The sequence below is a fragment of the Lonchura striata genome, chromosome 20, assembly GCF_050655825.1.
Source record: "Lonchura striata isolate lonStrDom1 chromosome 20, ASM5065582v1, whole genome shotgun sequence".
Classification (NCBI taxonomy): domain Eukaryota; kingdom Metazoa; phylum Chordata; class Aves; order Passeriformes; family Estrildidae; genus Lonchura; species Lonchura striata.
In genome coordinates this window covers 15,408,302-15,433,460 of record NC_140722.1, presented here as the reverse complement: position 1 = coordinate 15,433,460, position 25,159 = coordinate 15,408,302, and the positions used below count along the sequence as shown (strand labels likewise).

At 43.5% G+C, this 25,159-nt stretch overlaps 1 protein-coding gene across 6 annotated transcripts; it reads left to right on the top strand.

The window, feature by feature from the left end:
• The first annotated feature begins 556 nt into the window (after window positions 1-556).
• Window positions 557-25,088, top strand: STAU1 (staufen double-stranded RNA binding protein 1). 6 transcript variants are annotated; one of them, XM_021539219.3, is made up of 16 exons: window positions 557-669; window positions 5,007-5,073; window positions 8,041-8,317; window positions 9,084-9,208; window positions 9,915-10,071; window positions 10,945-11,083; window positions 11,748-11,913; window positions 15,794-15,892; window positions 17,261-17,473; window positions 18,010-18,153; window positions 18,817-18,963; window positions 19,746-19,818; window positions 20,687-21,006; window positions 21,738-21,860; window positions 23,354-23,439; window positions 24,104-25,088. In XM_021539219.3, exons 3-16 carry the CDS (start codon window positions 8,125-8,127, stop codon window positions 24,189-24,191), a joined length of 2,073 nt encoding a protein of 690 aa, XP_021394894.3. In that variant the 5' UTR covers window positions 557-669; window positions 5,007-5,073; window positions 8,041-8,124; the 3' UTR covers window positions 24,192-25,088. The 6 variants fall into 6 exon arrangements, with proteins under 6 accessions (XP_021394894.3, XP_021394892.3, XP_085414474.1 ...); XM_021539217.3 differs by having other exon boundaries at window positions 17,243-17,473; XM_085558348.1 differs by lacking the exon at window positions 5,007-5,073.
• The last annotated feature ends 71 nt before the right edge of the window (window positions 25,089-25,159 follow it).

The window sequence follows — 25,159 nt, the reverse complement described above, 5'->3', positions numbered from 1 at the left end:
TTTGAACTGTGAGATTTTGTTAAATGCTCCTCCCGCTCCCTCCTGCTGCGGGACCGCCCCGGCGGCGGCTGCGCCCGCTGGTGCCGCCTTTCCTTCGCGGGGGCGCGGCGGCGAGGAGACCGCTCGCGTTGGATGGAGTGGCCCGCATTGGATGGAGTGTGGCCCCACTGGATGGAGTGTGGCCCCACTGGATGGAGTGTGGCCCGCGTTTGGTGGAGAGCGGCCCGCGTTAGGTGCCGTGTGCAGTGTGCCCGCTTGCCGTGCAGGGCCGGGCCGGGCGGGGCCGGAAGCGGTGGCGAACGCAGCCGCACCGCGCGGCCCGGTCCCGCGCGGGGCACGCCGGGAGCTGTAGTTTCTCGCTCTGCGTCTCCCGCGGAGCACGCCGGGGCTCGTAGTCGCGGCGGAGGAGGCGGGGCTCCCGGCAGGGCTGCGCGCCCATTGGCCAGGGGCGCGGCGAGGGGCGGTGTCTCGGGGGCTGGCTCGGTGCCCATTGGCCGCGCGGAGGCCCCCGCCCCGCGCGGTGCCGTCAGTTCCGGCGGGCCGCGCCGCCCCGCTCATTCTCTTTGGTGTTTGCCCTGTGCCGCCGGTCCCGGCCCATGGACTGAGCCCCGCCGCTGCCGCCGGCCCATGGACTGAGCCCCGCCCCGGCCGGAGCCGCGCCCCGCGCAGGTGAGGGCCGCGGGGGGCCCGGGCCCGGCGGGGCCGCGGGCGGGGGGCGGCGGGGCCTAGCGGGCCGGGCCGGGCCCGCGGGGAGGGGGCGGCCGGAGCCCCCCGCCCGCTCGGGGCTCGCCCTGTGCCGCTCCCGGCCCGGGGCTCATCCCGTGCGGCCGGACCGTGCCGCTCCCGCGGCGGCGGGGCCGGGAGTCCGCCCCGGCGGCCAGCGGGACCGGAGCGCCGCGGGCCGGCACCGGCACCGGCGGCCCGACCCGCGGGGGAAATGTCAGAGCCGCCCCGGGCGGGCCGTGACTGCGACTCCGGGCGTCCCGGAGCGGCGGCGCGTACCGGGGCCACCGCTGCACGCCGCTCCCGGCGCGGCTCCCGGGGCAGCGCAGCCCGGTCGGCTCCCGGCCCCGGGGCCGCGGCCGTGCCCGCCGAGAGCCCGCAGCCAGCGGCGTCCGGGCCGAGCCGTCCGGGGGGACTGCGGGCGCAGCGCAGGGGACGGCAGCGGGGACAGCGCCGGCCCCTCCCGGCGCGGCCGAGCGGGCAGCCCCGGCGTTCCTGCAGTCCCGGCGCTGCTGCACGTTCCCTTTCCCTGGTCCCGAGCAGAACGCTGCTGCAGGATCCCTTCTCCCGTTTCCGAGCAGAACGCTTTTCCGTGCCGTGCACAGCAACAGGTTCTGTCCGGGGCTGGCCCCTGCTCGCAGTCTGTCCCGGCGGTGCAGCTCCGGGCGCTCCGTCCCGGGATGCTGCCCTGCAGTGCCAGAGCCCTTGCTGCGTGCTCCTGGCGTTCCTTTGTGGGCAGGTTTAGGGCAAACCCGGGAGGAACATCCTTTGCAATGTCAGGGAAGCCTAGGTGTATAAACATATATATACACACACATATTGGTGAACTAAAATACCTGAATGAAGTCTATGCTCTGCTTTTGGAATGGTATATTTATAAAATCTTGTTTCCTCTAACTGGAACGTGCAAGTGTACTGCACAGTTCCCTTGCTCAAACTGGAGGCAATGTTTTGGGTTTGTTTTTTTAATACTAGTGGTCGTGAGAATTTGAGTTTTGATTATGCAATATAATAAAGTGATTTCTGGTTTGTCTGTTGATTATTTCATACATGCAACAAATGTGTGTTCTGACTTTTACAGAGATTCACTCAAGGTCTCTCACATCTTGATGAGAATATAAAAAGCCCAGAGGCTGAGATTTTTACTATATTTTCTATTTTTTGAAGTTGTATCACAAACTTATTTCCAAAGTGTTCTAAAAGGATCCATGCAAGAAACAATGTCTTTTTAAGCAGCCACTCTGTTCAAGAGTTTTTCATAACATCATTTTTGCACTACCAGTACAAGTCAGTCAAAATGTGTTTTGTGGCAAAATTATTCATAGGTTGAAATAAATTTGAAGTGATATGACTGTACAAAGTCAGAGCAAAACTGGAATTGCTTTGTGCCCTTCAGACCTTCCTGAAGAACAGCAGCTTTATTTTGGAGACAAATGAACATTCCAAAAGCCCTTCTTCTGGCTCCTTTGGCCAGGGTCCTTGCCAGGGTTGGTTATTTCACTAGAGGGGCTGGAGATGCCCCAGGACACGCAGGAGATCTGGGCACGCTGGCTCTCAGCAGTGTCCGTAGGCTCTGTGAGCTGTTCTACTGCAGGGAAAAAGCCAAAATCCCTGAGCTGTTTTGTCACAACACTAACTAACTGAGCTAGAAGTTTATTCATTGTGTTACTTCCTGGTTTATCAATTTGCTTTGTTTGGAACCATCTGGTTTATGTGTATGTTTGGTAATTCTCTCTTTTCATTCAGCTTTTACTTTCCAATTTCAGCTTTTCTTCTCTTATTAATAATCCATATCTTGGCTCCTAAACTACTTTGCATAACATTCAGTGCTTGTGCCCTTACCAAAAAGAGCAACATCTCTTTCTACAGTGTTACTTTTGGGAAGGACCCTGTCTTGCAGAATTGTTGCAGAAGATTTATCTAAGAAGAAAAGATTGTTCAACCAGTATTTTACACTTTGTGCAGATAGCCTGAATTCTGTAAAATGTAGTAATTGTTCATCAATTTATAGTGAGACTTTCCAGTTGTAAGTAGATGCTGTTAAACGCTGTTGCAGCAGCTTGAGAATCTTATGTTGCATGTTGCAAAGCTACCCCTAATGTGGGTTTTTCAAAGCTATTCTAGGTAACAGCATCTCAACAAATCTCCTGGAGTTTGTGGCTATTTATTTTTTGTGCTCAGAGTAGTCGATGGTTGTGTGAGGCATTTGTCCTGCTGCTCAGCTGCTGTGCCAGGTGCTGGTGGGGCAGAGCGGGGAGAGCGTGCAGGCAGGGTGGGGACAGGGGCACGGTAGCGGGCACAGGGAGGTGTCAGGGCCTGCTGAGGAGCAGCCACCTTCCGTGTGCCAGTCCTGACAGGGTGGAACTGTTCTCTCAGGGTTTAGCCTCCTGTTTGCACGCGCTTCTCGCAGCTCAGGGCAGCCTGTGGCGGGCGGTGTGAGGTGAGTGCTGCTGTCCGGCAGAGCCAGCCCCTCGTGTGCCTGGGCCAGGTGCACAGGAGTGTGAGCAGTGCTGGGAGTGCGCCCCGAGGGCCTGAGTGCAGGGCTCTGTCTGTCCCTCTGCAGAGCAGGGCTGCCAGCGCAGCCTCCTGCGTGCCTGGCATGGCCTGCAGTGGCCTGCAGGACCTGGCAGGTCCTTGCCACCGGCGGGGACACCTCTGTCAGCAGAGCAGGGCGTGCAGTGTGACTGTCAGGAGCGCTTTTCTTGGTGCATTTTACACCCATTGCCTCTCGTTCTGTCACTTTAGCCACACAGAACAGATTGTTCTTTCCCACTCCAAAATCCTTTCAATTCCATGAACTCCTGGTTCTCAGGCCCCAGCCAGCCCTCTCCTCTTCAGAATACACATGTTCAGATCCTTTAGCGCTTTTCCATAGGTTATATTTCTCTGAAGGAAGCGTTTTGGGCTGTTCCTCCTTTACTTCTGCCTGGAGCTGGTCCCCAGGTAGGTGCAGGGCTGCAGCTGAGGGCTCAGTGTCTGAGTGCAGAGCAGGACTGGTGCAGACCTTGCTCAGGCTGGTTCTTACTGCTGCATCTCAGGATGGGGAGGGCTTTTTCTGAAGCAGCCTGGCAGCGCCAGCTTGTGCTAGGAGGTGCTGTTGGTTGTAAGACTTCTCCACTCTGCTGGTGCCCATCAGTGGTGTCTGTGCCATGGTGACCAGCAGGCAGTGCCTGCACAGCCCCTTGGGCTTATTCTGCTGAGGTGGAGGGGTTCATTCTTGGCAGGGCTACCAGGAATGGCTGCGGGAGAAAATTCTGTTGTCTTTTTGCAGCTTGGTCTTGACCCTGCCCGCAAACATGATGCATTTCCTTGTTCTTCAGATGCTTAGCTTAGCGTCCAGAAAACCCTGTAGAAGAGAAGTTGAGCTGACTGTAATCCTCTTGTGTTCCCTCTTCACTCTCCTGTTGGTAAACACCAAGTGTGATGCCAGCCTGGTTCAGGCTCTGCGGCCTCCTTGTTTCCAGCAGGAGAACTGCTCACAGTCCTAGGAGTCAGCCTAAGAGTTTGAAATGCCTGTCTGAAGCAAATTCCAGAGCTCTGTCCTCTTCTAACCCTGATCAAGATTGGGCTCTCCCCCATTTTGTGGCTGGGAATGATGTTGCTGGCATCTGCACGCAGTTGGCTTAGGCATGGAAAAGAAGGATTAAACACTTTGTGCTATATTTGTAAGCAGAATAAAATAGGTTTTGATTTCCATTTAGAGCAGTCCGTGCAGTGGCAGGTTTCATATGCAGCACTGAAATAATTTTGTTCTAAAATGATTTTAGACTATTTGTGAGTGAAATCACTAGATTGGAAATGTAGCCAAAAGGTAGAATTTATATAATTCTCTGTGATTAATAACTACCAGAATTTCTCAATTTGTGGCTTGCTTTTGGTTTGGCTTTGTGAATGAAGGTCTGAGTCTAATTTTGGGAGCTGATCTCTAGGACTCTTAGGAAGAAGAGCTTCACTACAGAAGAACTGGAAGCCTCACTACAGAAGGAAAATTGGCAAGTGACTCTTGTAATTCTGCAAAGAGCACTATTGTGAGATTCCACTGCTTGGGTGAGAAACATCGCTTGGGGGTGGGGGAGGAGCAACGAAGATTCCTGGATCAGGTTGGAAATTCAGCTTGGAAAAGCAGCTGTGTTGAGCAGTCTGTCAGTGGTAATGGAAGGGTCACACAAGTCCTTGTCATCAAATAAATGAGGCAAACTCAGTGTAGGGTGAGAGATTCTCTACAGAAGATTTTTTTTGTGCCTTTAGGGAGCAAAATGCTAACTCTCTGTTTTTTCTTTTAGGCATTCTCCATCATAAATATTCTATTTAGAACTAAATACAAATCTTCACTCTCTGGATCTTCTGAAGGTACTGGAAACTTACTTAAAACATTAAAGTTTCTTACCTTTCTATTTGCATTGTATTAAAAAAATGATGAGTTGGGGTAAAACATGATTGTCCATACGAAGTGTTTGATTTTTGTTTGGTCATCTGTCTTCTACATGCAACACCTGTGTGAATTATAATACAAACAGGCCCCAAGAAAACGTTTATCTATAAACGTTACATTCTTTTATATATGAGGATCTTTATTTTTGGGTGTGTGGACTGGCCATGCTCACATCTTCATTCATTTCTTTGGTTACCTTAGTGACACCTGAACTTTGCATTTTAACGTGTTCCAAATTTCTGGGAATGTTCCAGGCATTGATGCACCAAAGTCAAAATCTAAAAGCAAGTGATGAGCAGTCCTCTGTCATCTGGAAATCCAGGAAGTTTAGTTTTGCCCCCTGGTCACTGAGGTGTTCACGGCAGGGATCACCCTCTAGTGCAACACTGTTGTGGTAACTGCAAATACTTGGGATGAATAGGCCAAAAGTAACTGTGGCAGGGTGGGAACGGAGCAGTTCTGTAATTGGTGCTGGCTCAGGTTGTGTGAGCAAAATGGTTGTTCTTTCGCCTCTCTTGGATATCTGAGTGGGCTTCAGGTCTAGCAACGCCTCAAGAATTGAGTAGGGATCAGTTACTTGCACCAGTAATGTCTTGAAAAGTTTTAATTATCTAACCCCTGATTATGTGGAAAAATGCCCTGAAATTCTGGTGCCTTTGTTCCCCTGTCCACTGAAACAGCCTTTCTGACTTGTAGCTTCAGCTTTCTCAGTTGTCGTGCGTGGTTCTCGGGCAGTTGGACTTTTACAAGCCCGTTACAGGGTAAAGAGCATATCCTTCATCTTTCTCAATTACCGTGCGTGGTTTTCGGGCAGTTGGACTTTTACAAGCCTGTTACAGGGTGCAGAGCGCGTCCCACCGCTGTGTTCTGCAGCTCACACATGGGCCCCCAACACCAGGCAGTGGCAAGCATGTGGAAGGCAGGCCTTGCCTTAAAAGCACACTGATTGTAGAAGTTCTCTGAAAACAACATCAAGCTTCCTTTCCAGCATGATCTCAAACATCCTGATGTTTCTGACATCAAAATGGCAACTTTTGGTGTTCTTTTAAAATGAGTGGCTGAAAACTGTAACTTCAGTTGCTTAGAAAGACATTGCACTTCAGCAGGAAAGGAACGTTTGCTTTTCTTGCTGCAAGATTTCATTGCATTTCTTCATCTGCAAGACTTTGGTCTAGTCTTTGCCGGGCAATTATTATTGTTGTGTTATATTTTCAGTGATTCTAGTGATGCTCTTGGGAAGGAAACTTAGTGATTGTAAAGTTATTACCCTGGAGTCTTATTCTAAATTCTTTTCTTCTTTGTCATACAATTTTTTAGATATCCTTTAGACAGATTCTATAATGCCACTCTCACAGTTACAATGCACCCCATGTGTAACTGCGGCAAATTTAGTAGTCAAATATAGCATTTGTTTTGAGTATAATCTGAATATGTGTCTCCTAGACTAATGAGACCTGAACTATTTCTGCTCTCTAGTAAAAACAAAAGTTATCCAGGTGGTAGTATAAGTGTGACATGTTTATGATGTTTTTTTCTGAAGTAAAAATACTCCAGATGGTAGATTTGGTGGGGTATCTGTTGTTTCCCAGTAGTTTCTTACCTCTTATTTAGTAGATAATTACATCTTTCTGTACGTGAATGTATTAATCTAGGTTCTCCTCTTAGGCTTGTTTTGTCAGTAACTAGCTAAAAGCTTTCCTCTGACTCATTGCTGCTCCTCTCACATTTGGAAATCCATTCACAGGTTCAGAATTTGAAGCTCACGGAGCACTAGTGGAGTTGTGTTGCTACTAATAGCCCCCTGGTGGTAGCTGGAGCAGTGATTTCTCCTTTTCACCTATGAGTTAGGAAAGAATAAACCTTTGTTTGCTGCTTAATGAGACCTCTGTGTGTGTGCATGTGTGAGTGCCTTGGTGTGTAAAATGGATTTACCTGGCTGTAAAATGTATTTTTAATAAATAAATTGATATGTGGCTTGTAAGTGGATATGGACAGCTGACCTGTTTGTGTCTATTTAGGTTCTGCTGGCTGAACATGAAGATAATTTTGCATCCATGTGTAGGAGAAATCCAATACTAATTTGTCAGCAGAGGGAGGATCTGATCTGTCACAGCTCCGCACAGGGGCTGGGGCGCGTGCTGCACTTGCAGGGGTTTTTAGATGGCCATAGGTGCCCATGAGCACTTCCTGCACTTGTTTATAGTGCTGCAGAGCCAAGTGACTCTAAACTGATGCTTGAGCTGTGGCTGAGACATGCCCTGACTTAAATCAAAGTAACCTTCAGAATACATGTAGCTGATACAATTTATGAACTCTTCCACCTTTGCTCTGCGAGCATTTCCTGCTGGACTCCAGCTTTTTCTCCTCATAAGTGGCTTGGCATTCTTGATGATCCTAGGGGAAAACTGTGATAATAATAAAGGATGTTTTCTCTAAGGAAAGGGTGTTTTTTTGTAAAGGCTGCATTTATTTCTTGCCCTCCAAGTGAAAAAGTTTATCTTCAAGTGGTAGAATGCATGAAATGTAATTTGTCCATGGAAGTTGCTCTTTGTTCAGTGTATAACCAGTGGCTCTGGGTGTAAGTAACAGGATTTGCTTCCTAAGTGGATTCAGTCTTGGGGAAAAGAGATGGACAGTAATGAACAAGCATAAATAAAGCTTCTGTACTACTCTTCTGTGAATGAAAGAAGTGTGACCCATGATGGGTGTACGGGTGGAACTGTGCTGTGCAAACTGGATGTGTGAGTGACTAACTGGACAAAATGGGAACAATGGGTGCTTGGTTGAATGCTGTTTCCCTTTTCGCTGATGGAGGAATTATTTCAGTAGGTTGTTAGAGAATGCTAAATATTTAGTATAATCTGTTTTTCGTCTTTACATTTTAGGTCAGCAATTTGGCTTCCAAAATTGGAGTTTGTCTGCATTCAAAGCTGTTTGCCTACAGTAATCTGCTCTGGTTGGAAGTGAACATGTCTCAAGTTCAGATTCAGAATCCTTCTGCTGCCCTTGCAGGGAGCCAAATACTGAATAAAAACCCATCTCTTTCACAGCCTTTGAGTATTCCTTCTACTACCAGTTCTTTGCCCTCTGAAAATGCAGGCAGACCTATCCAGAACTCTGCTTTGCCCTCTGCTTCAGTTACATCCACCAATGCAGCTGCAGGTAAGATACAGGGTCAGTAACTGTATATATTTCTAATGCTTATAGTTTGGCATGATATATTCCTCATGTCTTGCACCTACATTAAAAGTAATATTTATCCAACTGCAGTAGCTCCCTAGGGAATGAAATCTGTTAGAGACAGGTAACATACTTTTACATAAAGCTCCAGCAATTAATCGATATATTTGTAAGAGTAAAGAATATTTTTAATTGTAATACATTAAATTTTTGAAACATTACTATCAATCTTTTCTACCAGTAGCTTGTTTTAAATATGAAAAATTGTTGTTTGAAATAGTTTTTCTAGTTCTTTTATGACCAGTTTAATGATAAATATATTATGCTATCAAAATGCAACAGAACAAATAAAGGGTAATACAAAATAGCTAATAGGGGAAAAAGAGGAGAAGGGAAATTAAATTAACTGAGTTTTTGAAATTATTAAAAGCATATGATAATGAGGAATACTTGGAAGATTAGGTCCTTGACACGTACTAGATAAGATGTGGGCTGTTTGCAGGAGTCTTTTAACTTCATACTGGCTTGCATTAGAACCTTGAATTTAATTGTGGTGCTTTCTAGGCATGAGCATTGCTTAGAAAACCCAAAGTTCAATAGATTAGTCCTTTGGCCAGTGAGCAAAGCTGTCTATTCCAGCATTCCATACAACTAGATGCTAAGCCACTGAGACTTATTTTTTTAATTAAAATTTGTAGTAGAGTTCACAGTTGTCAGTTTATTTATCTGATTTTATGTAACCTTTCAGCTCCTTCAAACATGGCAAACCCCAAAGAGAAAACCCCCATGTGTCTTGTGAATGAATTAGCCCGTTTCAACAAGATTCAGCCCGAGTATAAGCTTCTGAGTGAGCAAGGTCCAGCTCATTCTAAGGTAAATGTTCATACCAGTTTCTTACTGCTGCTGCTCATGCTCGTGATTTTGGTGCAAGATAACCCAGAGCAATGGAGAGCAAAGGGAAGCCCCCTACAGCATCAATAGGGAAGTGTGAAGCTGGTACCTGGAAAGTAAAAAAGTTGTGTTCCTAAAAATGTCACATGAGTTTTAAGGTGTGAAGGAGTCGACATTTACAAAAAGTATTGGAATAACATTCAGAACTGTTTATTGATCTGTTCAATTGTGTTTCATTGACCTGTGGGCATGTAGAAGCTGTTATGGTACATTGTGAACTTAACTTTCTTCAAACTGCTGAAAAATATCTTTAATAAACCTTTTAGAGATTAAAGCAAGAGTGGAGTTATGTGTCACAAAGAAGGGTGAGTTTCCAGTCTGCTGTTCAGTGACACAGGCACAGCAGCCCTCCTGGGGCTGTCAGCTCTCCCCACACTGCTCTGAGTTTTCATGCAGGATACTTGCCAGCTGCAGTTGTTGTGCAATTCTTAGTTCAGCAATTGGGAAAATCCTGCTGATGTCCAAAGTGATGGAAATCTGGGAATGACATGGGAGTTAAAGAAATCTTGGATTACCATATTCTCAACTTGTGCATCACTGAAATACTCATTGTTTTGTGTAAGACGGTCTGATAAACTACATAAATTCTGAAGAAGCTTTTTACAAACTACCTGTTTGTGGTTTTGAGGTGTTTACAGTGCAGCTGACTCTTGGGGACCAGCATTGGGAAGCTGAAGGAACTAGTATTAAAAAAGCGCAACATGCAGCAGCTGCCAAAGCTTTGGAAGGGACAAAATTCCCTAAACCTACGGCTCGTCCATCTCGTAGTGAAGGCAAGAATCCAGGTATATGCCACAACAACTGATTTAAAATAATCATGCATAGAGAGAATACACCTTTCTGCTTTTGGTATGTATTGAAGTTGTGTAAGGATGAATAAAAACTGATTCTGCCTGTTTAACAGTGGCAATTGTCAGCTAGCAAGTACTTTGTCTGTGCCTCTGTTCCATAGGTCATTTTCTTTTGGCAATTACCTTACACCAGTCCTCTTGTAGTGGATGACAGCTGATTTCTGAGCCAGTGAGACCTGTGGTAGAAAAAATTACATTTATTGAGTGTTCTATAGACTAGGAGCCTGTTCTTCATGCCCACAATACTGGCACTGAGAGTAATGTTTTAGCCCTCAGTAGCAATTTACCTGCCTTTTGACAAGGCCAGTTGCAATTTGAAAGTGAAGAGTCATAGAAACCCTTCTAGGTCTTTGAGAACAGAGAAACGTTTGATCATTCTCAGTAACCAAGAGACACAGAAAGGATGTAGCATGTCTGGTAATTTAAAAGTATATTTGGAGAAATTTCTTTATTGCAGAAAATTCTTCTGCAGTTCGTTATATACACTGTAAACGTAGGTAAATTAGCAGCTTCAGAAATTAAAAGCAAAATGATGAAACCCTCCAAAACAAATCCAATAAGAGCCCCCAGCAAATTCACTTTTTTGTAACAGGATTTGTCACAACTGTACTAGGCTGCTTTAATGTGCATCATATAGACTTATTCTCTTTTTGTTCACTAGCAGTTCTGTTTGTAATTCAGTCATTTTAGATGCTGCATGTGGCAGAAGTTGAGCTCATTTTTCCCTGCTGTGAGCCAGCAGTAGGAGTTTAAATTGTCTCTGTTCCTTGTGACAGCTGGACAACCCTTTGTGTTCCTTTTCTGTAGACAGTGTAACCCCCACAGTGGAGTTGAATGCACTTTGCATGAAGCTGGGGAAGAAGCCCATGTACAAACCCATCGACCCTTACACGGGGATGAGGTCCACCTACAGCTACACCATGCGAGGTGGCACCTACCCCCCACGGTAGGTGTTGGCTCGGGGTGCAGGCTCCCCTCAGCACCCCTGCCTGGCTGCTGCTCTGAAACTGCCTGGGGCCCCCTCTTGGGACACTCAGGCAGGGGCTTTGGAGAAGCCCACCCACTTATTTCCAGTGGTAACTTATTTCTTTGGGGTGGGACAAGGCAGCTGGATTGAAAGTTGAAGTGGTTTTGAGAGTATTCAGGTATAGCCAGCTTCATTAAGCAAACAGCTAAATATAGAGCTAAATATTAGGTAAATATTTCTTGCATTTCCTTTCTGTGTAAAAGCAAAAGTGAAGAAAACAGGTTGATGCTGCTTCTTCTGAAACTACTTAAATTAAAGTTGCAGTTTAAATAGTTTTATGTAGGCATAGGAACTTAAAATTCAAAACTTCCTGGCTTGCCAAGTCCATAGAAGTGTGGTTATGTTGCCTTGGTGTAGCACTTGGTCAGAAATGTGTTCCTGTTGTGAAGCAAGGAATGTCAATATTTGTTCCAAAGGTAGCTCACCAAATTCTTTTAAGCTCTAAATCAAAATTTGGCTTTTTAAAACTAGTGCTTCAATACTGGTGTGGTTACTGACATCCAAGAGATTGACCCACAACTGACTTAGGTGTCTGTTTACTTTGTAGGTGAAATAATTTATTTATTCACCTCTCTCTTTGCAGGTACTTTTACCCATTTCCTGTTGGGCCTTTACTTTATCAAGTGGAGCTTTCAATTGGAGGGCAGCAGTTTCATGGGAAGGGAAGAACAAGACAAGCTGCTAAGCATGATGCAGCTGCTAAAGCTCTGAAAGTTCTGCAGAATGAGCCCTTGCCTGAGAAACCAGAGGTGGGAATTAATCTTAGTCTTGTAAGCATAAATTGCCAGAATAAACTGGGATGTTATTGTTGATTTTTTCCTTGTTGGGAGTTGAGGAGACAGTTGGGAAATCTAATTCTGTGTAGCAGTGGTGACTTACTTATGTCAATAGATAAAAGCATGAATTTCTATGGAACTAGAATTTTCCCAGATGAAGTTATGTTAATTTTCTTACTGTCATATTTTTCCACAGCAATGCTGTAGACCTCTATCACATATGAGCACTGGAAACATAGATAGGAATTAATATCTTACCAGGTACAGAGCATACACAAACTTCTGAAGAGGTGCATAAATGGGCAACATAAAACTCAGGCATGGATTTACTTCCTAGGACAAATTCCTACATGATTTTGGAAAGAACCATGGAAGTTCTAGAAGAGCAGAAAATGCATAGAAATAGTAGACTCATACACACATTTTGATAGGAATATAAGAAGTCAGTTTTTATCCCTTCATATATTTATGGCTGCCCAGCACTTTCCATTCCAATACTGTTCTTGTGTTTTTCATGCTTTTTTGTTGAGTGGCTTTAGGCAGAAGGTCTCACTGTGAGCACAGGAGTTGCTTTGCTGCTGGGCTGACGGGGAGCCTGCACTCCTTCATGTGTGTTGGCTGCTTTGGGCAAAGACAGAAGTGTAACTTGCATTCTGGGGAGTGTGAGAGCTGGATATGGAGTCTGGCTGTGTGCTGAGAAAGAAAGAAAATGAAGAATTGGACAAGAAGGTAACAAGGGATCTCAGACTGGAAAAAAAAATCACTGGGGACTAGCAGGAATGGCAGAGCAAGAGGCTTGAGGAAACGTGAAGCCAAGGGACACTGAGCTAAAACTTGGTGTGAGCATTGTCCAGGAGATTGGGCAAAAGCACTGGACCTGACAGTTCAGGGCACAGGCTTGGGAGGCACTGATGGAGTACTTCAGGTAAGGGAGAACTCTCCTGGAGGAATGCAGACTGAAAGATGGAGGCTCCTGGGAGTTACAGATGCTATTGGGAAAAGAGCGTGATGCTGGGAACAGGAGCTGGGACTTGTGCTGAGCCCTGCTCTGAAATCTGAGCTGGTGACTGGCAGAGTGTGGGCAGGGGCCACACTCCTGCTGGTCTTCATGCAGGAGAGGCCAAAGCAGAGGAAGATGTTCCCCTTCAGTGCTGGGAACCCCAAATTCTGGAATATTGTTCTGTGCCAGTGGTGCAGAACATCCCTTTTTTGTTCCCACCCTCGTAACAGATGAGCTGCTCTCTTGGGCCTTTTTCCCCCCCAGGGAGAGCAGCTCTGCAGGGCTCACATGCCACTGAATTATTCTCTATTCACTCTTCTAGGAATGCTTCAGTACAGGTCACTTGGTTAAAATGTATGGAATTGTGGAGTTGGATAATGTGAGGTCTTCAGAACAAACTGTGGTTGTTGTAGGATGTCTCATTCTGTGTGAGGGGTGTAAATCCAGAGGTAGAGGAAGTAAATGAGGCAAGAGACTGCAAGAAGGGAGAGTTATTTATTAATAAAACAGGACCTGAATGGTGTCTTGACCTTGAGAAAACTGCATTTGTAATTTTATTTTTCAAATTTAATTTGACTTTGTAGAAGGAACAGTAGGAAATACAACTAGGGAAAGGAGAGTGGGCCTTGGAACAGGGTGTGCTGGTTTATAGCAAGTGCTTGGATAATCAAGTTTTCATTTGAAGTTTGGTACTTAAATTCATTGATATTTGTGGCTTTCAACTGTTGTCATTTTAGGAATGTCTGAGGGATGCTGTTTCTGTAGCAGCATTTCACCATAGCCAAGATGAAGGTAGAGTTAAGAAGGTTGTGGTGCTGAGTGAACCCTGTTCATTCTGCATCCAGTGAGGCAAGGGCCTGAAAGGATACAGGAGTGCAAGGTCATGAGAGATGCTGTTAAAAATGCCTGTGTGCAACAGAGGCAAATGAAAATTTCAGAGGCAGATATAATCCTGATACTTCCTAAAAGTCATTTGATGTTGCCAGTAATTTTCCTTTTAAATGTAGCTGTTTTGGTGTATCTCATTTAAGTGTACGCTTGTGTAAACAGAATATTCTGATGTTTGAAGTCTTGTGTTTTAAGGGGGAGTAATTTTGTATATATTTTTTTTTATTATTTGGGGGGATTTTTTACAAGTTTTTGTTTTTATGGAATTTTACTCTTGTATTTTTAAATTAGAAAATATTCAGTGCATGGTAACAGTTGGGTGCAATGGTCTAAAAGATCTTTTCCAAACTATATGGAAAAGGGAACTGGAAGGCATTCCTGGAAGAGGGCAAGTCCCTCTAATGGAGTACAGGACTTAAAGAATTTGCTTGAACAATATGATGAGAACTAAGAATGGTAAATGCTTTGGGATCTCACTCATATTTAGAGGTACATAATTCTTGGAGAGTTTAGTCAATGCAAACATGCAAAATACCTCAAAAGCAAACTTTAGGCATCATCTGTCTTGAACTGTGCAGGGAAAGGGGGAGAGTGTGTGTGTGTATGATTATTTTTGATTTATAAAGTAAACTGATCCAGAACTCAAGTAGAGTCAAAATAATCAGTAAAATAGTTGTAGTCTGTAAGGCTTATTTGCTAGTAATTCACTCTTTTTAGATAGAAGTATTGAGGAAAAGAACGTTCATTTTGCACTGTGTACACAGATTTGGAATGTATTAAGAATATACACTGCAATAGTGCAGATAATTCTGTTCTATTTATTTGTATTCTCTTGAGAGGATATGAAGTGGGAAAATTTAATCCAATAAAGAAAAGTCATGGTCATGTTCACAAAGAAAAACTTTGGAATTTGAAACACTAGAATCTATCTGAAATTACAAGGAGGGAAAAAGTGCTTGTAATTGTTTTTTTTTCTAAGATGGGAAAAGCCTGTTTTAACTGGTGGGATTAAAAAATTCTTTGTGTTTTAAACTAACCTGTTTGCAGCAGACGTGGGGGATGCTCACTACCATCCAACAGGTTTTAATCTATGAAAGTTCTCTACCTCAGCTCCCCTCCTGCTCTCCAATAAGATACTTAAATAATTTTTATTACCTGGTTGCATAACCAGTATTGTGGCATGATATAATCAGTGATATTGTTGCTGTTCATCTTTATGAGACTCTTTCCAATATCACTGCTGGACACCTAAAATTTCTCTGTTGCTGTTGTTGGTGCCAGCATCACAGAAGACACTTTTGGAATGCCAGTCAGAGTTTTACCTGGATATATGTAGATGTGCCTGCAAGAAAGCTTCACTGGAACTGTTGTCCCAGCAGGTTTGAGTTCTCAGAGATGATCAGCATTTGATTTAGGGCAAGTTCCTGATAGGATGTCCTGGACATGAGAAAGCAAAGCTGCAGATGAAGCACTTAGAAGGGAGCATGTGAAAAGACACGACTGTGCCAGGGGCTTGTCAGCCATCCCTCGTTCACATTGGTCCCACTCTCAGAATCTTTATTTTTCCTGCCCTTTCTCTTACCTGATCCTGTCTTAGTGCTTTTGGTGCAAACGTCCAGTCAGTATATGAAAATTGTATTTCATAAAGGTACTTCCATTTGGAAATCAGTGCACTTAGCACTTCATTTTCTATAAACACATTTTTAAAACTATTGGCCCTTATTACATTTGTTCTTTCTTGTAATGAGCATGTGAAAATATGAAGGTTTGAAAGCTTTTACACATACACCTTAATGAGCTTCTTAAGATTCAGTTCTGTTGCATGTGGGCTGCTTTTATCCACATTCATGTAACATGACAGTAAAGGTTAGAGTATTTAAAATTTGGAGAGTTCAGTAAAGTGGTTGAATGGATAAAATTCAATTTAATAGGATCTTTATTTTAAATAGAGTATGCTTCTTTTAGGTTAACGGAAAAGAACCAGATGATGAAAATCTCAATAAATCTGAAATAAGCCAAGTTTTTGAGATTGCACTTAAAAGGAACTTGCCTGTGAATTTTGAGGTATGTTTACTTTACAAGATCTAGATTTGTTTTTATTAGACTATTAAGGGTACAGATTAAGTTGAGTCTCTCCTAGATAACCCAAACAACTGACTTGTAACATGTCTTGTTAGTTGTGAATACACTTTAGCCTTTGACAGTCACCCTGATTGTCTTGGAGCTTAGATGGTAAAGGGAAGAAAAAATAAAAATCCACCTGTTCACAAATTCACCCTAAAATGATCACATGGAGTGAACAGCTGTGCTGTAGTTGTCTGTGCAATCTTTTTTCCAAGCTTTTTGAGAAAAGTTTATTACAGTGAAGAGCCAAAACACAACCCTGCATTAATGATTACAAAATGGAAGTGCAGAGTTGAGGCAAAAGAGTAGAGCTCACTCTGAAAGACACATATGGAAGTATTTGCTTAATTAAGCACTGATCTGGACTACCCATGAGTGCAGAATCTCACAAGTAGGTTTCTTTTCTTGCCATGAGGTGACCTCATGTGCATCTGACTTTCCTTTCCCTTTGGCCTGGCTGCTTACTGCCTCTTTGCCCCTCTTGAGCATTTCAATTATCTTAAATCAGGAGCTTCCACGGGAGCTTTTGTGTTTCACTAAAATATTAATTTATCATGCTGCCTTTCTGAGCTAGCAAAGTAACATTTAAGCCAACCATCTGAATTATTATAGTAAGAAAATGCAATTGTGTGTAACTAAATTACTTCTGAAACTGTTCTATGAAATTTTATATGAAACTTTCAATTATTGCAGATTAGCCTGAGCATCACTGGTAAAAATACACTGTCACACAAAGCTAATTGTGGTTGGAAGCTCTTAAAATTAATTCTTACTTTTGACTATATTGGTATTTTGGAGTATGATGTGTTATGAATGGAGTTAAAAGCCTAAATCTGTAGTGGTCAGCTATCTCTTAGATGTCTTCAGAATTCTTCAGAACTTCAGAGTTCAGAAATCAGAATTTCTGGACTAAAATGCTAGATCCAAAAGAGTTGCTTTCTCTGCAATGTTTTATTGCTGTACCATGATATATTTAATGAGGTGCTGTTAACTGTGGGGCAGTACACACTGGTGGAATAGAACAGTCCTATTTTTATACTGAAACAGTAAATCAGTAAATTAAATAAGATGGGTTAATGACTTGTGTAAATATTGTCTATTGCTTGCTGCATCTGATCTTTTAAAAATATATGCTTAGTTGGGTGGGAATATATTATTAGAGTGAGTATATTTTACTTTTTGGATTGAATGAGAATCTAAAAATCTCTTTATCCTTAGTTCTTGAGAGAAGTTTGCTGTAAACAATGTGCCCTGCCATTTTTAATAAGTGTTTATCACGCTTTCACTCAGTTTTTCCCTCTGAAACAGGTGACTAAGGAAAGTGGTCCTCCCCATATGAAGAGTTTTGTAACCAAGGTGTCAGTTGGAGAATTCATGGGTGAAGGTGAAGGAAAGAGCAAGAAGATCTCAAAGAAAAATGCTGCAATAGCAGTCCTAGAAGAACTGAAAAAATTGCCACCCCTTCCTACAGTTGAGAAAATGAAGCCACGAATCAAAAAGAAAACAAAATCAATAGTGAAGGTAAGGGGAAAAAGTTTGGAATTTGACTGTGCAAATAATCATCAGAGAGGCTTTTCTGAATCAGTTATAAACACTCTTCAGCTGCTCAGCCTTTACTAGCCCTGGGGTGCAACAAATGGGCTGGTACTTGGCTCCCACTCTGATGGGGTTCTGACACCACTTTTAGAGCAGTTATCAGTAAATTCAGGATGAAGGAGAAACCTTATAAAGGAAAGAGCAGCATATAAAAATCAAGCTCTGACTTTCAAGCCTCAGTGTTCACAGCTTTGGGTTTCGCTTGTACAAATTCTCCTGCAAGCTTGTGCCTCCTAATATAGCAGGATTAGAATTTGTAAAGCTATTAGCAGGGTAGGTTACATGTGGTCGTGTGACAGTGGAGCCAGATAAATTCAGTGTTTCTCTTTGGCTGTGGCAGTGTTTCATTAAGCAACTTTTATTTCAGGATTTTTGAAATCTAGAGATAGCGTGCTGCATTCTGTCTATTAAACCAAATATTCATAAAGTTTGGCTTATTTCCTAAACCCTGTCCTACATAGCTGCAAACAAGTCCAGAATACGGTCAAGGAATGAATCCTATTAGCAGACTTGCCCAGATACAGCAGGCCAAGAAGGAGAAGGAGCCTGAGTACATGCTGATCACAGAACGTGGGCTGCCCAGGCGCAGGGAGTTCGTCATGCAGGTGGGTGTGATGGCACGGCCGGGAGGGGTGGCTGTGACCGTGGGACAGGGCTTAGAGGGGTGGCTGTGACCATGGGACAGGGCATAGAGGGGTGGCTGTGACCGTGGGACAGGCTGTGGTTGTGGCTGTGGCTGTGGCACAGGCCTGGAGCTGTGGCTGGCATCTCGTTTTTTTTTTTTCTTATGGCAGTCAGGTTGTCATGATGATATACTGACTTAACATATTTCCATGACATGATTTAACAAAATATCTAATGGACTACATTCACAGAAGATAAATGTTCAAGAAAATTGATCTGAGTAATTAAAAAAAAAAAATACACAGGGCTCCAGTAGTCTATGTTGTAACTGCCTAATGTTTTAATTAACAGGAGTATTAATACTCTGCTAAGAAGTACTAACTTGCTTATATTTGGTAATGTAGGATTTATTAACACTAACCTGGGTTGCCAAGGTGAGATGATGAACACAATTCTTTGTGTGACTTCTGTTTGGGTTTTGTGTGCTTGAAGGCCAAGGATTATTGGTATATAAATGACAACTTGCTCAGAACAACGATCACTTGAACTATTTTGTGTCTTATGGCATGCTGGAGACACAGATCACTAATCAGAGAATCTCCATACTTCTGCTTAAGAATTGAATTTCTTCCTCTTCTGTCCAGGTGAAAGTTGGTGTACACACAGCTGAAGGAATGGGCACGAACAAAAAGGTTGCTAAACGCAATGCAGCAGAAAATATGTTGGAAATATTAGGTTTCAAAGTCCCTCAACCTCAGCCTCCAAAACCAGCATTAAAGACAGAAGACAAGGTGAGTCTTGAGGAAGCAGCAGCTGCTTAATGCTGCCGCCAAGGCTGAGCTGAACAGAAGCAGCTTTGCAAGGCAGTAACAGGGTAGGAAGTTCATTCCCTCTGCCCTAGCCAGGAAACAATTGTATTGAGGGGACTGCTCTCTGAGAAAACATTGAATATCCAGGGTTTCGGATACATTAGGTAAATCAATCTCATCAGAAGGATAAATGAATGTATTTGTGCTCTATGAAATGTCTCAGAACCCATAATAATTAACATGTTGGTCTCAGAAACTTGCAGACCCGTAGGTCTAAAACTAGCAATAGTTTTACACAGCCTTGTCACAGTTGCAGTGAAAAGTTTGTTACAGGTCTCTCTGGTAGGTCCCTTAGGGAAGGAGCCTTCTGTGTTCTGCTGTTGATTCGGTAGACACTACCAGGGAGTTCAAACACCAAATCCAGGCTTGGTTTTCTCCTTTTCATGCATGTGCTCATTGGAGTGTGGTGTGCTCCCCTCAGCAGTATCAGTCATTAATGGCAGTTAAACTGGCTTTATTCTGGTATCTGTGCTCCTAATACCACTTCTCTGGCATGTGGTAGTTTTAGGTCTTCAGTGAATAAGAATCACGGAACTTCTCTTTTTTTTGATAGCGATGTAGTTATTGATGTTTTTGAATAATAACTTTTTCAGTAAAATTTTGGCTGGTCAGATCACCTGCACCTTGAAAACTTTAAAATTTAGGGGGAAAAAAAGTTTTAAAGGGATATTGTGTGTTTAAGTTATTTTCCTTTTATTTTTAAGACCCCAGTGAAGAAACCGGGTGATGGAAGAAAAGTAACCTTCTTTGAGCCAGGCCCTGAAGAGACTTCAGCTAGTGAGTAACCTGGTGCAAGCAGCAGGGCCCTGTTGGGGTGTCAGGTCTGTTCCCAGTCCTTCCTGCAGTGCCATCTAGCACTCTGGGATGGGCAGAGCTGTGCAGCTGCTGCCTTGCAAACCAGATGGAGCCCTTGGAAAGGTTTGGTTCAAACCCCAGAGAGCTTGTTCCTGCTGAGGCCCCTGTTCCTGGCATGAGGATGAGAAGGAGTGTCAGTACTAACTGGTTAGCCTCGGGCAGAGTTGGAGAGGGAAGGAATGGCCTTGTCCACAACCACCCCATAGCTCTTTGTGAGTTCCCCTTAAAAAGCTGTTCTTAACGCTCTTTAACTTCTATAATAATGTCAGCAAATTGCTGTCAATTGACTGTGGCTGGACATTTGCTGTAAAAAGTCTTGCCTCTTTGTGTTAACCTTTCCTACCTGCTTGTTCTCACAATATACAGTTTAAACTTTGTGGACTGTCATTTTCTTTATATCATTTTATGGTTTCATTATTTGCTCCTCAGTTTAAATGATGTAATAAAAAATTCTGAAAGCAAAAGATGTATCTAGAATATGCTTGCAGCTGAGGTGTCTATGAGCTTGACTGACCTGGAGAAGCTCCTCCCGGAGGTAAAGGTTGGAAATATTAGGCTTCCCCTTTGGCAGAAGCAGCTGTTGCACTGAGTCAGTAATTCATAAGAAAACTCTGTCTCGTTGGTGCTGAAGCTCTGACCCTCCAAAGGCTGACTGAGCTTACCAAGTTTGTCAGTATTTCAAAAGTAATTTGAAATTAATTATTTTTCCATAGTGACTTTTGGTGCCTGTGTGTGCCTGCAGGAGGACTCTCAAACAGCAGCTCTTCAGTGTGCCCCTCTCTCCTCCCAGGTAATAAAGAAGATGAGTTTAGGATGCCTTATCTCAGCCATCAGCAGCTTCCTGCTGGAATTCTTCCCATGGTCCCTGAGGTTGCACAGGCTGTAGGAGCCAATCAAGGACACCACACCAAAGAGTTCAGTCGGGCAGCTCCCAACCCCGCCAAGGCCACGGTGACGGCGATGATCGCCAGGGAGCTGCTCTACGGGGGCACCTCTCCTACTGCCGAGACCATCCTGAAGAGCAGCAGCTCCTCAGGCCACTTCCCCCACGGGCCTCTGACCAGGCCCTCCGAGCAGCTGGACTATCTTTCCAACGTTCAAGGAATCCAGGTAAACCTTCAGCTTCACAAGACTGCTTCCAAAGCTGTCCAAGAAGGTCGAACCTTTGGTTTGCTCAAAAGCTTTTTTAGTTCTGCTGCTGAGAGGTGAGTTCTGAGCCTGCTGAAATTCGTGTAGCAGTTTCACTTTACCTGTGACACGTACCAAATTTTACATATTTTTTAATTTAATTTTCAAATGTGCATTTCTGTACCATTCTTGGCCCCAGTTCAGTGCTACTCTGAGGTTTTAGAAGAACAAAATTAAAACAAAATTAAAGGATCATTTTCTGAAAATTGTCCCAATGTAGGAAGACATTGTGGACTTGAACTTGGCTGATGTGAAATCAGGTTTCTTCACTAATCTGTCATACATTTACATTTGCTGTAAGCTCTGCATTTTCTTACATTTGCTCCCTTAATGAGAATTGCATTAAGTTCCTATATTCATATGACAAATGAGTTCAGTGGATCAAAAAGCATAATACAGAAATTTGAAATGCAGATGGCAGTGGTCAGAATAAAGGTTCCAGTGACAATCATTATTAAGTAGCCACTTGCATTCAGAAGCCTTGCCAATCTCTTATGAGTACTAAAAAACATTTTAAGTGAGGTTAAACTTCAATGGCTGAGAGAATGATGAGAAGAAAGGCTCATCTTCATATATGGGCAAATAATCTATAGTTGTGATATACTTCTGGTACTTGGTTAACTGAAAAGAAATAAATCCTTCTCTTCTCTTAGGTTGAATATAAAGACTTTCCAAAAAATAACAAGAACGAGTTTGTATCTCTTATAAACTGTTCCTCTCAGCCGCCGCTGATCAGTCATGGGATTGGAAAGGATGTGGAGTCTTGCCATGACATGGTATGATGAACATTGCTGAAATGCTGCTCGTGGGCCTTCCCTGAGGGGAGACCAAGGTTTTCTATCACTGCTGGGAGCAATTAGATGTTCTGCAGTTCCCTGGCTAATTTTTGCCTAATATTTCACAAATTGCAGAAATAATAATTAATAATATCAGAATTTAATTTAAGTAATGCTTAATATGCTAAATATATGGTCACAGTTTTGGTCTACAAAAAGCACATTTGCTTTGCCTTGATAGTATTTGCATGAGCCCATGACAGTAAATGCACAAAAAGGAATGTATAAACTTAACAGCATCTCAGCTTATTTCCTTGTTATATCAGAATGGGCTGATGTTTCACTGGGAACTGTGATACTTGGGCTCAGGTTCCCAGACTTGCAGCAGAAGTGGAATCCTCTGTGGAAGAAATGCAGTTCAGCATTGGATAGTAAGAGATGCTCTAAATCTGTTCAGTTCCCTTTATAAAAAAGATTATTTATTACCAGTGGCTGAAATATTTATTTGTGAAAGAATGAGCCTGCTATAGTGAAACCTGCAGGGGACATCGGCTTTCAAAGACTTTAGGTGGAGCTGACAGGATGTTCCCAGTCTGCTCCCATCCAGAGGAATTGTATTTTTTGGTCTCCAGAGGTGATCTGAGTGCAGCAGCTTGAAGGACTCATTTGCAATATTTGAATACCCTTAGGAAAATCTGATTTTGCTGATTTTTATACTAAAAACTGTTGCAGTACTTTCCTGACACAATTTGATACAGATTTCGTTGTACTTTGTCACTTTCATTGGACATTTTCATGCCAAACTCTACATTCTGCTGTGCAGAGCTCCTGTCAGATGGAGCACAGGGGTCAGTGCAGGGGGGAGAAGGGGAAAGAGTGACTGGTTTGGAGCTTGACCCTGTGACAGGGGTCACTGGGAGCCCCCTCCTCAGTTCAGGGTTCAGCTGTCACTAAGGCATGTGCCAGTCGGGGATATGCTGGAAAGCTGCTCCTGAAATTGGTCTGAATGAAGTGGGAAAAAAAGGTCAGTTCTCAAGGGAGTGACTGACCTTTGCCTGAGCCACGTCACACTGACCCTCGTAAACAGTCACATGGGCCCCCCCGTTTTGTAGTTTTGATTCTCGTGTGACTTGTTTTCTTTCCTGGAAAAGGACCCTGGTTCTGTGTATTTCTCTGTCCTTTGTCTTAAGCTCTGCACAGTTTGAGCTGTTACTAATTTAGTGTCTCTTTCCTTGCTGTTTCTAGTCGTGGTGTGTTAGTTTTCCCCCAGTGCTGAAATAAGTCCAGTGGGAATCCCCAGTCACAGCACCATCCAATTGTTTAGTGAAGCAAGATGAAATTCTACACTGTTGCATTTTCCACCATAACTATGGAACTTAAAAAAATCCTTAAAAATATCGTCAAAATAAGAACATTTGTTTGGGTTGAGTGCTTTCATTAAATTACTGAACTGTCCAGAGGCTGAATTGCTGAGTGCCCTTTCTTCTCTTTAGGCTGCACTGAATATTTTAAAGTTGCTGTCCGAGTTGGACCAACAAACCACAGAGATGCCAAGGACAGGAAATGGACCAATGTCTGTGTGAGTGGTACCCACGACTTCCCTTGGCTGAGGCAAATTAACCCCACGAGAGTTTTTAGATGAAGAACATGTGAGGGGTTTGATTTGGCAAAAAGGTTGGAATGCCAAGGGCTGTTTGCCCTCCAGCAGGACCAGAGGGAGGGTTGGATGATCAAGCCTGTCCTTTCACGTGTCAAAGGCAAAGCACTGAGCAGGAGTGAGTGGGTGAAGTGTGCTGGCTGTGGTGTGACCCCAGCCCAGGGTGACAGCTCTGGGCCCCAGCACTTCTGGCCTCCCTCAGCTCAGCTGCCCCTTCCCATTTCTCTGTAAGGAGTGTGACCCTGCAGTGGCCTTGGGTTCCAAGTGCTCCTCTCTCTCTCTTACAATCATGTGTGTCATAGGTAAAGGGATATCAGGGGCCAAAGCTCATTTTCAGCAGAAGCATGGAGAGGGTGCAGATTATTCTCTTGGCTGGGTTTGGGAGAAGGTTGAGCCTCTCATTGAGATAATAAGCTCTCAAACTAACAGTGGTGGGATTAACAAAGTGCAAATTGATTAAAAATTGGGGCAGTTACATGGTAACAAATTGTTAAATGCACATCAAATTATTTGTATCCAATTTAAACCATTTTATTTGTGGAAATAGTGTTTTGTCTCTTAAGTAACAGGTGTTTTCTCATTTTAGATGTGTGAAACAAGAAATGGAAAGTGACCCTCTCCTCAAACCGGCGAGTGCAAACCCTTTGGGACAAACACTGGACAGCACTGCCTGAAACAGGCTCTTGACTGAACCCAAACCTGAAAGCACCAGAGAAAATCAAATGCTTCCTCTTAATGTAACCTAACTGTTGGAGTGCTACAGTCTCTACAACCTACTGTAGTGTCTAAATCATAACTGTTGCTTTTTCTTCAAACAGTGATACATTTTTAGTTTCATTATGTTGTTTTGATTGAAATGACACTATACATTTTTCATTTAAAAGTTTCTTAATTGTATCTAGAACCATAGCACAGTTTAGAAACTTTGTCTTCAGAGACTGACATGTTACCTGTGAACTAACTTGGGAAGATCATATCCATGTATGTGGTTATTTTGGTTTTATTGGATTAGCAGCGTTTCACTGGAAACAGGCTGTGTCCCACCATTTTAAAAAGCCCCATATTTTCACAAAGCAACCCTAATTATCCAATGGTTGAATTAATTTAAACACTTTAGGAATTTTAAACTTGGTTTGATCATTTTTGGTTAATTTCTAGTTTTCTTGAGTGTGGGGTAGGGGAACTCGAATGCAATGTGACTTTCAGTGATCTTTGAGCTGTGTTTTAGGGACTGTGTGCTGGTGGCTCACAGCTCACTACAGTACAGGATATGATCTCAATGTAGTGCATATAAAACTGCAGATTGATTTTCCTTGAGTGCTTTATACTGTTTAATTACATCTCCATGTAGGGCTGAAAAAAATTACCTATGTTTATATATAACTGTGTTGCTTTTGATGTTGTGTTCTTGCGCACGGTCGGTGCGCGCTGAGGTTTGCATTGGTCCAGGTACAGCACGATAGCCGCGCGAGTTCAGTACTGCTTCCGTTCATTGTTTACGCTGGAATTTTTTCTCCCCATGGAATGTAAGTAAAACGTAGTGTTTGTCACCAATAAATGGTAATACTAAATTTTTTTGGTTAGTTTATTCCTGTACACCACCACAGGGGCTGCTTTTTTATAGATTTGTAATGCTTGTGCT

What these genes read in the sequence shown, in the direction of transcription:
- STAU1 (XM_021539218.3), top strand. Translation starts at nt 8,125, where the DNA reads ATGTCTCAAGTTCAGATTCAGAATCCTTCTGCTGCCCTTGCAGGGAGC. An exon ending in GGTGGCACCTACCCCCCACG is followed by an intron (nt 11,084 to 11,747) that starts GTAGGTGTTGGC and finishes CTCTCTTTGCAG; the next exon opens with GTACTTTTACCCATTTCCTG. An exon ending in CATTAAAGACAGAAGACAAG is followed by an intron (nt 18,964 to 19,745) that starts GTGAGTCTTGAG and finishes TTTATTTTTAAG; the next exon opens with ACCCCAGTGAAGAAACCGGG.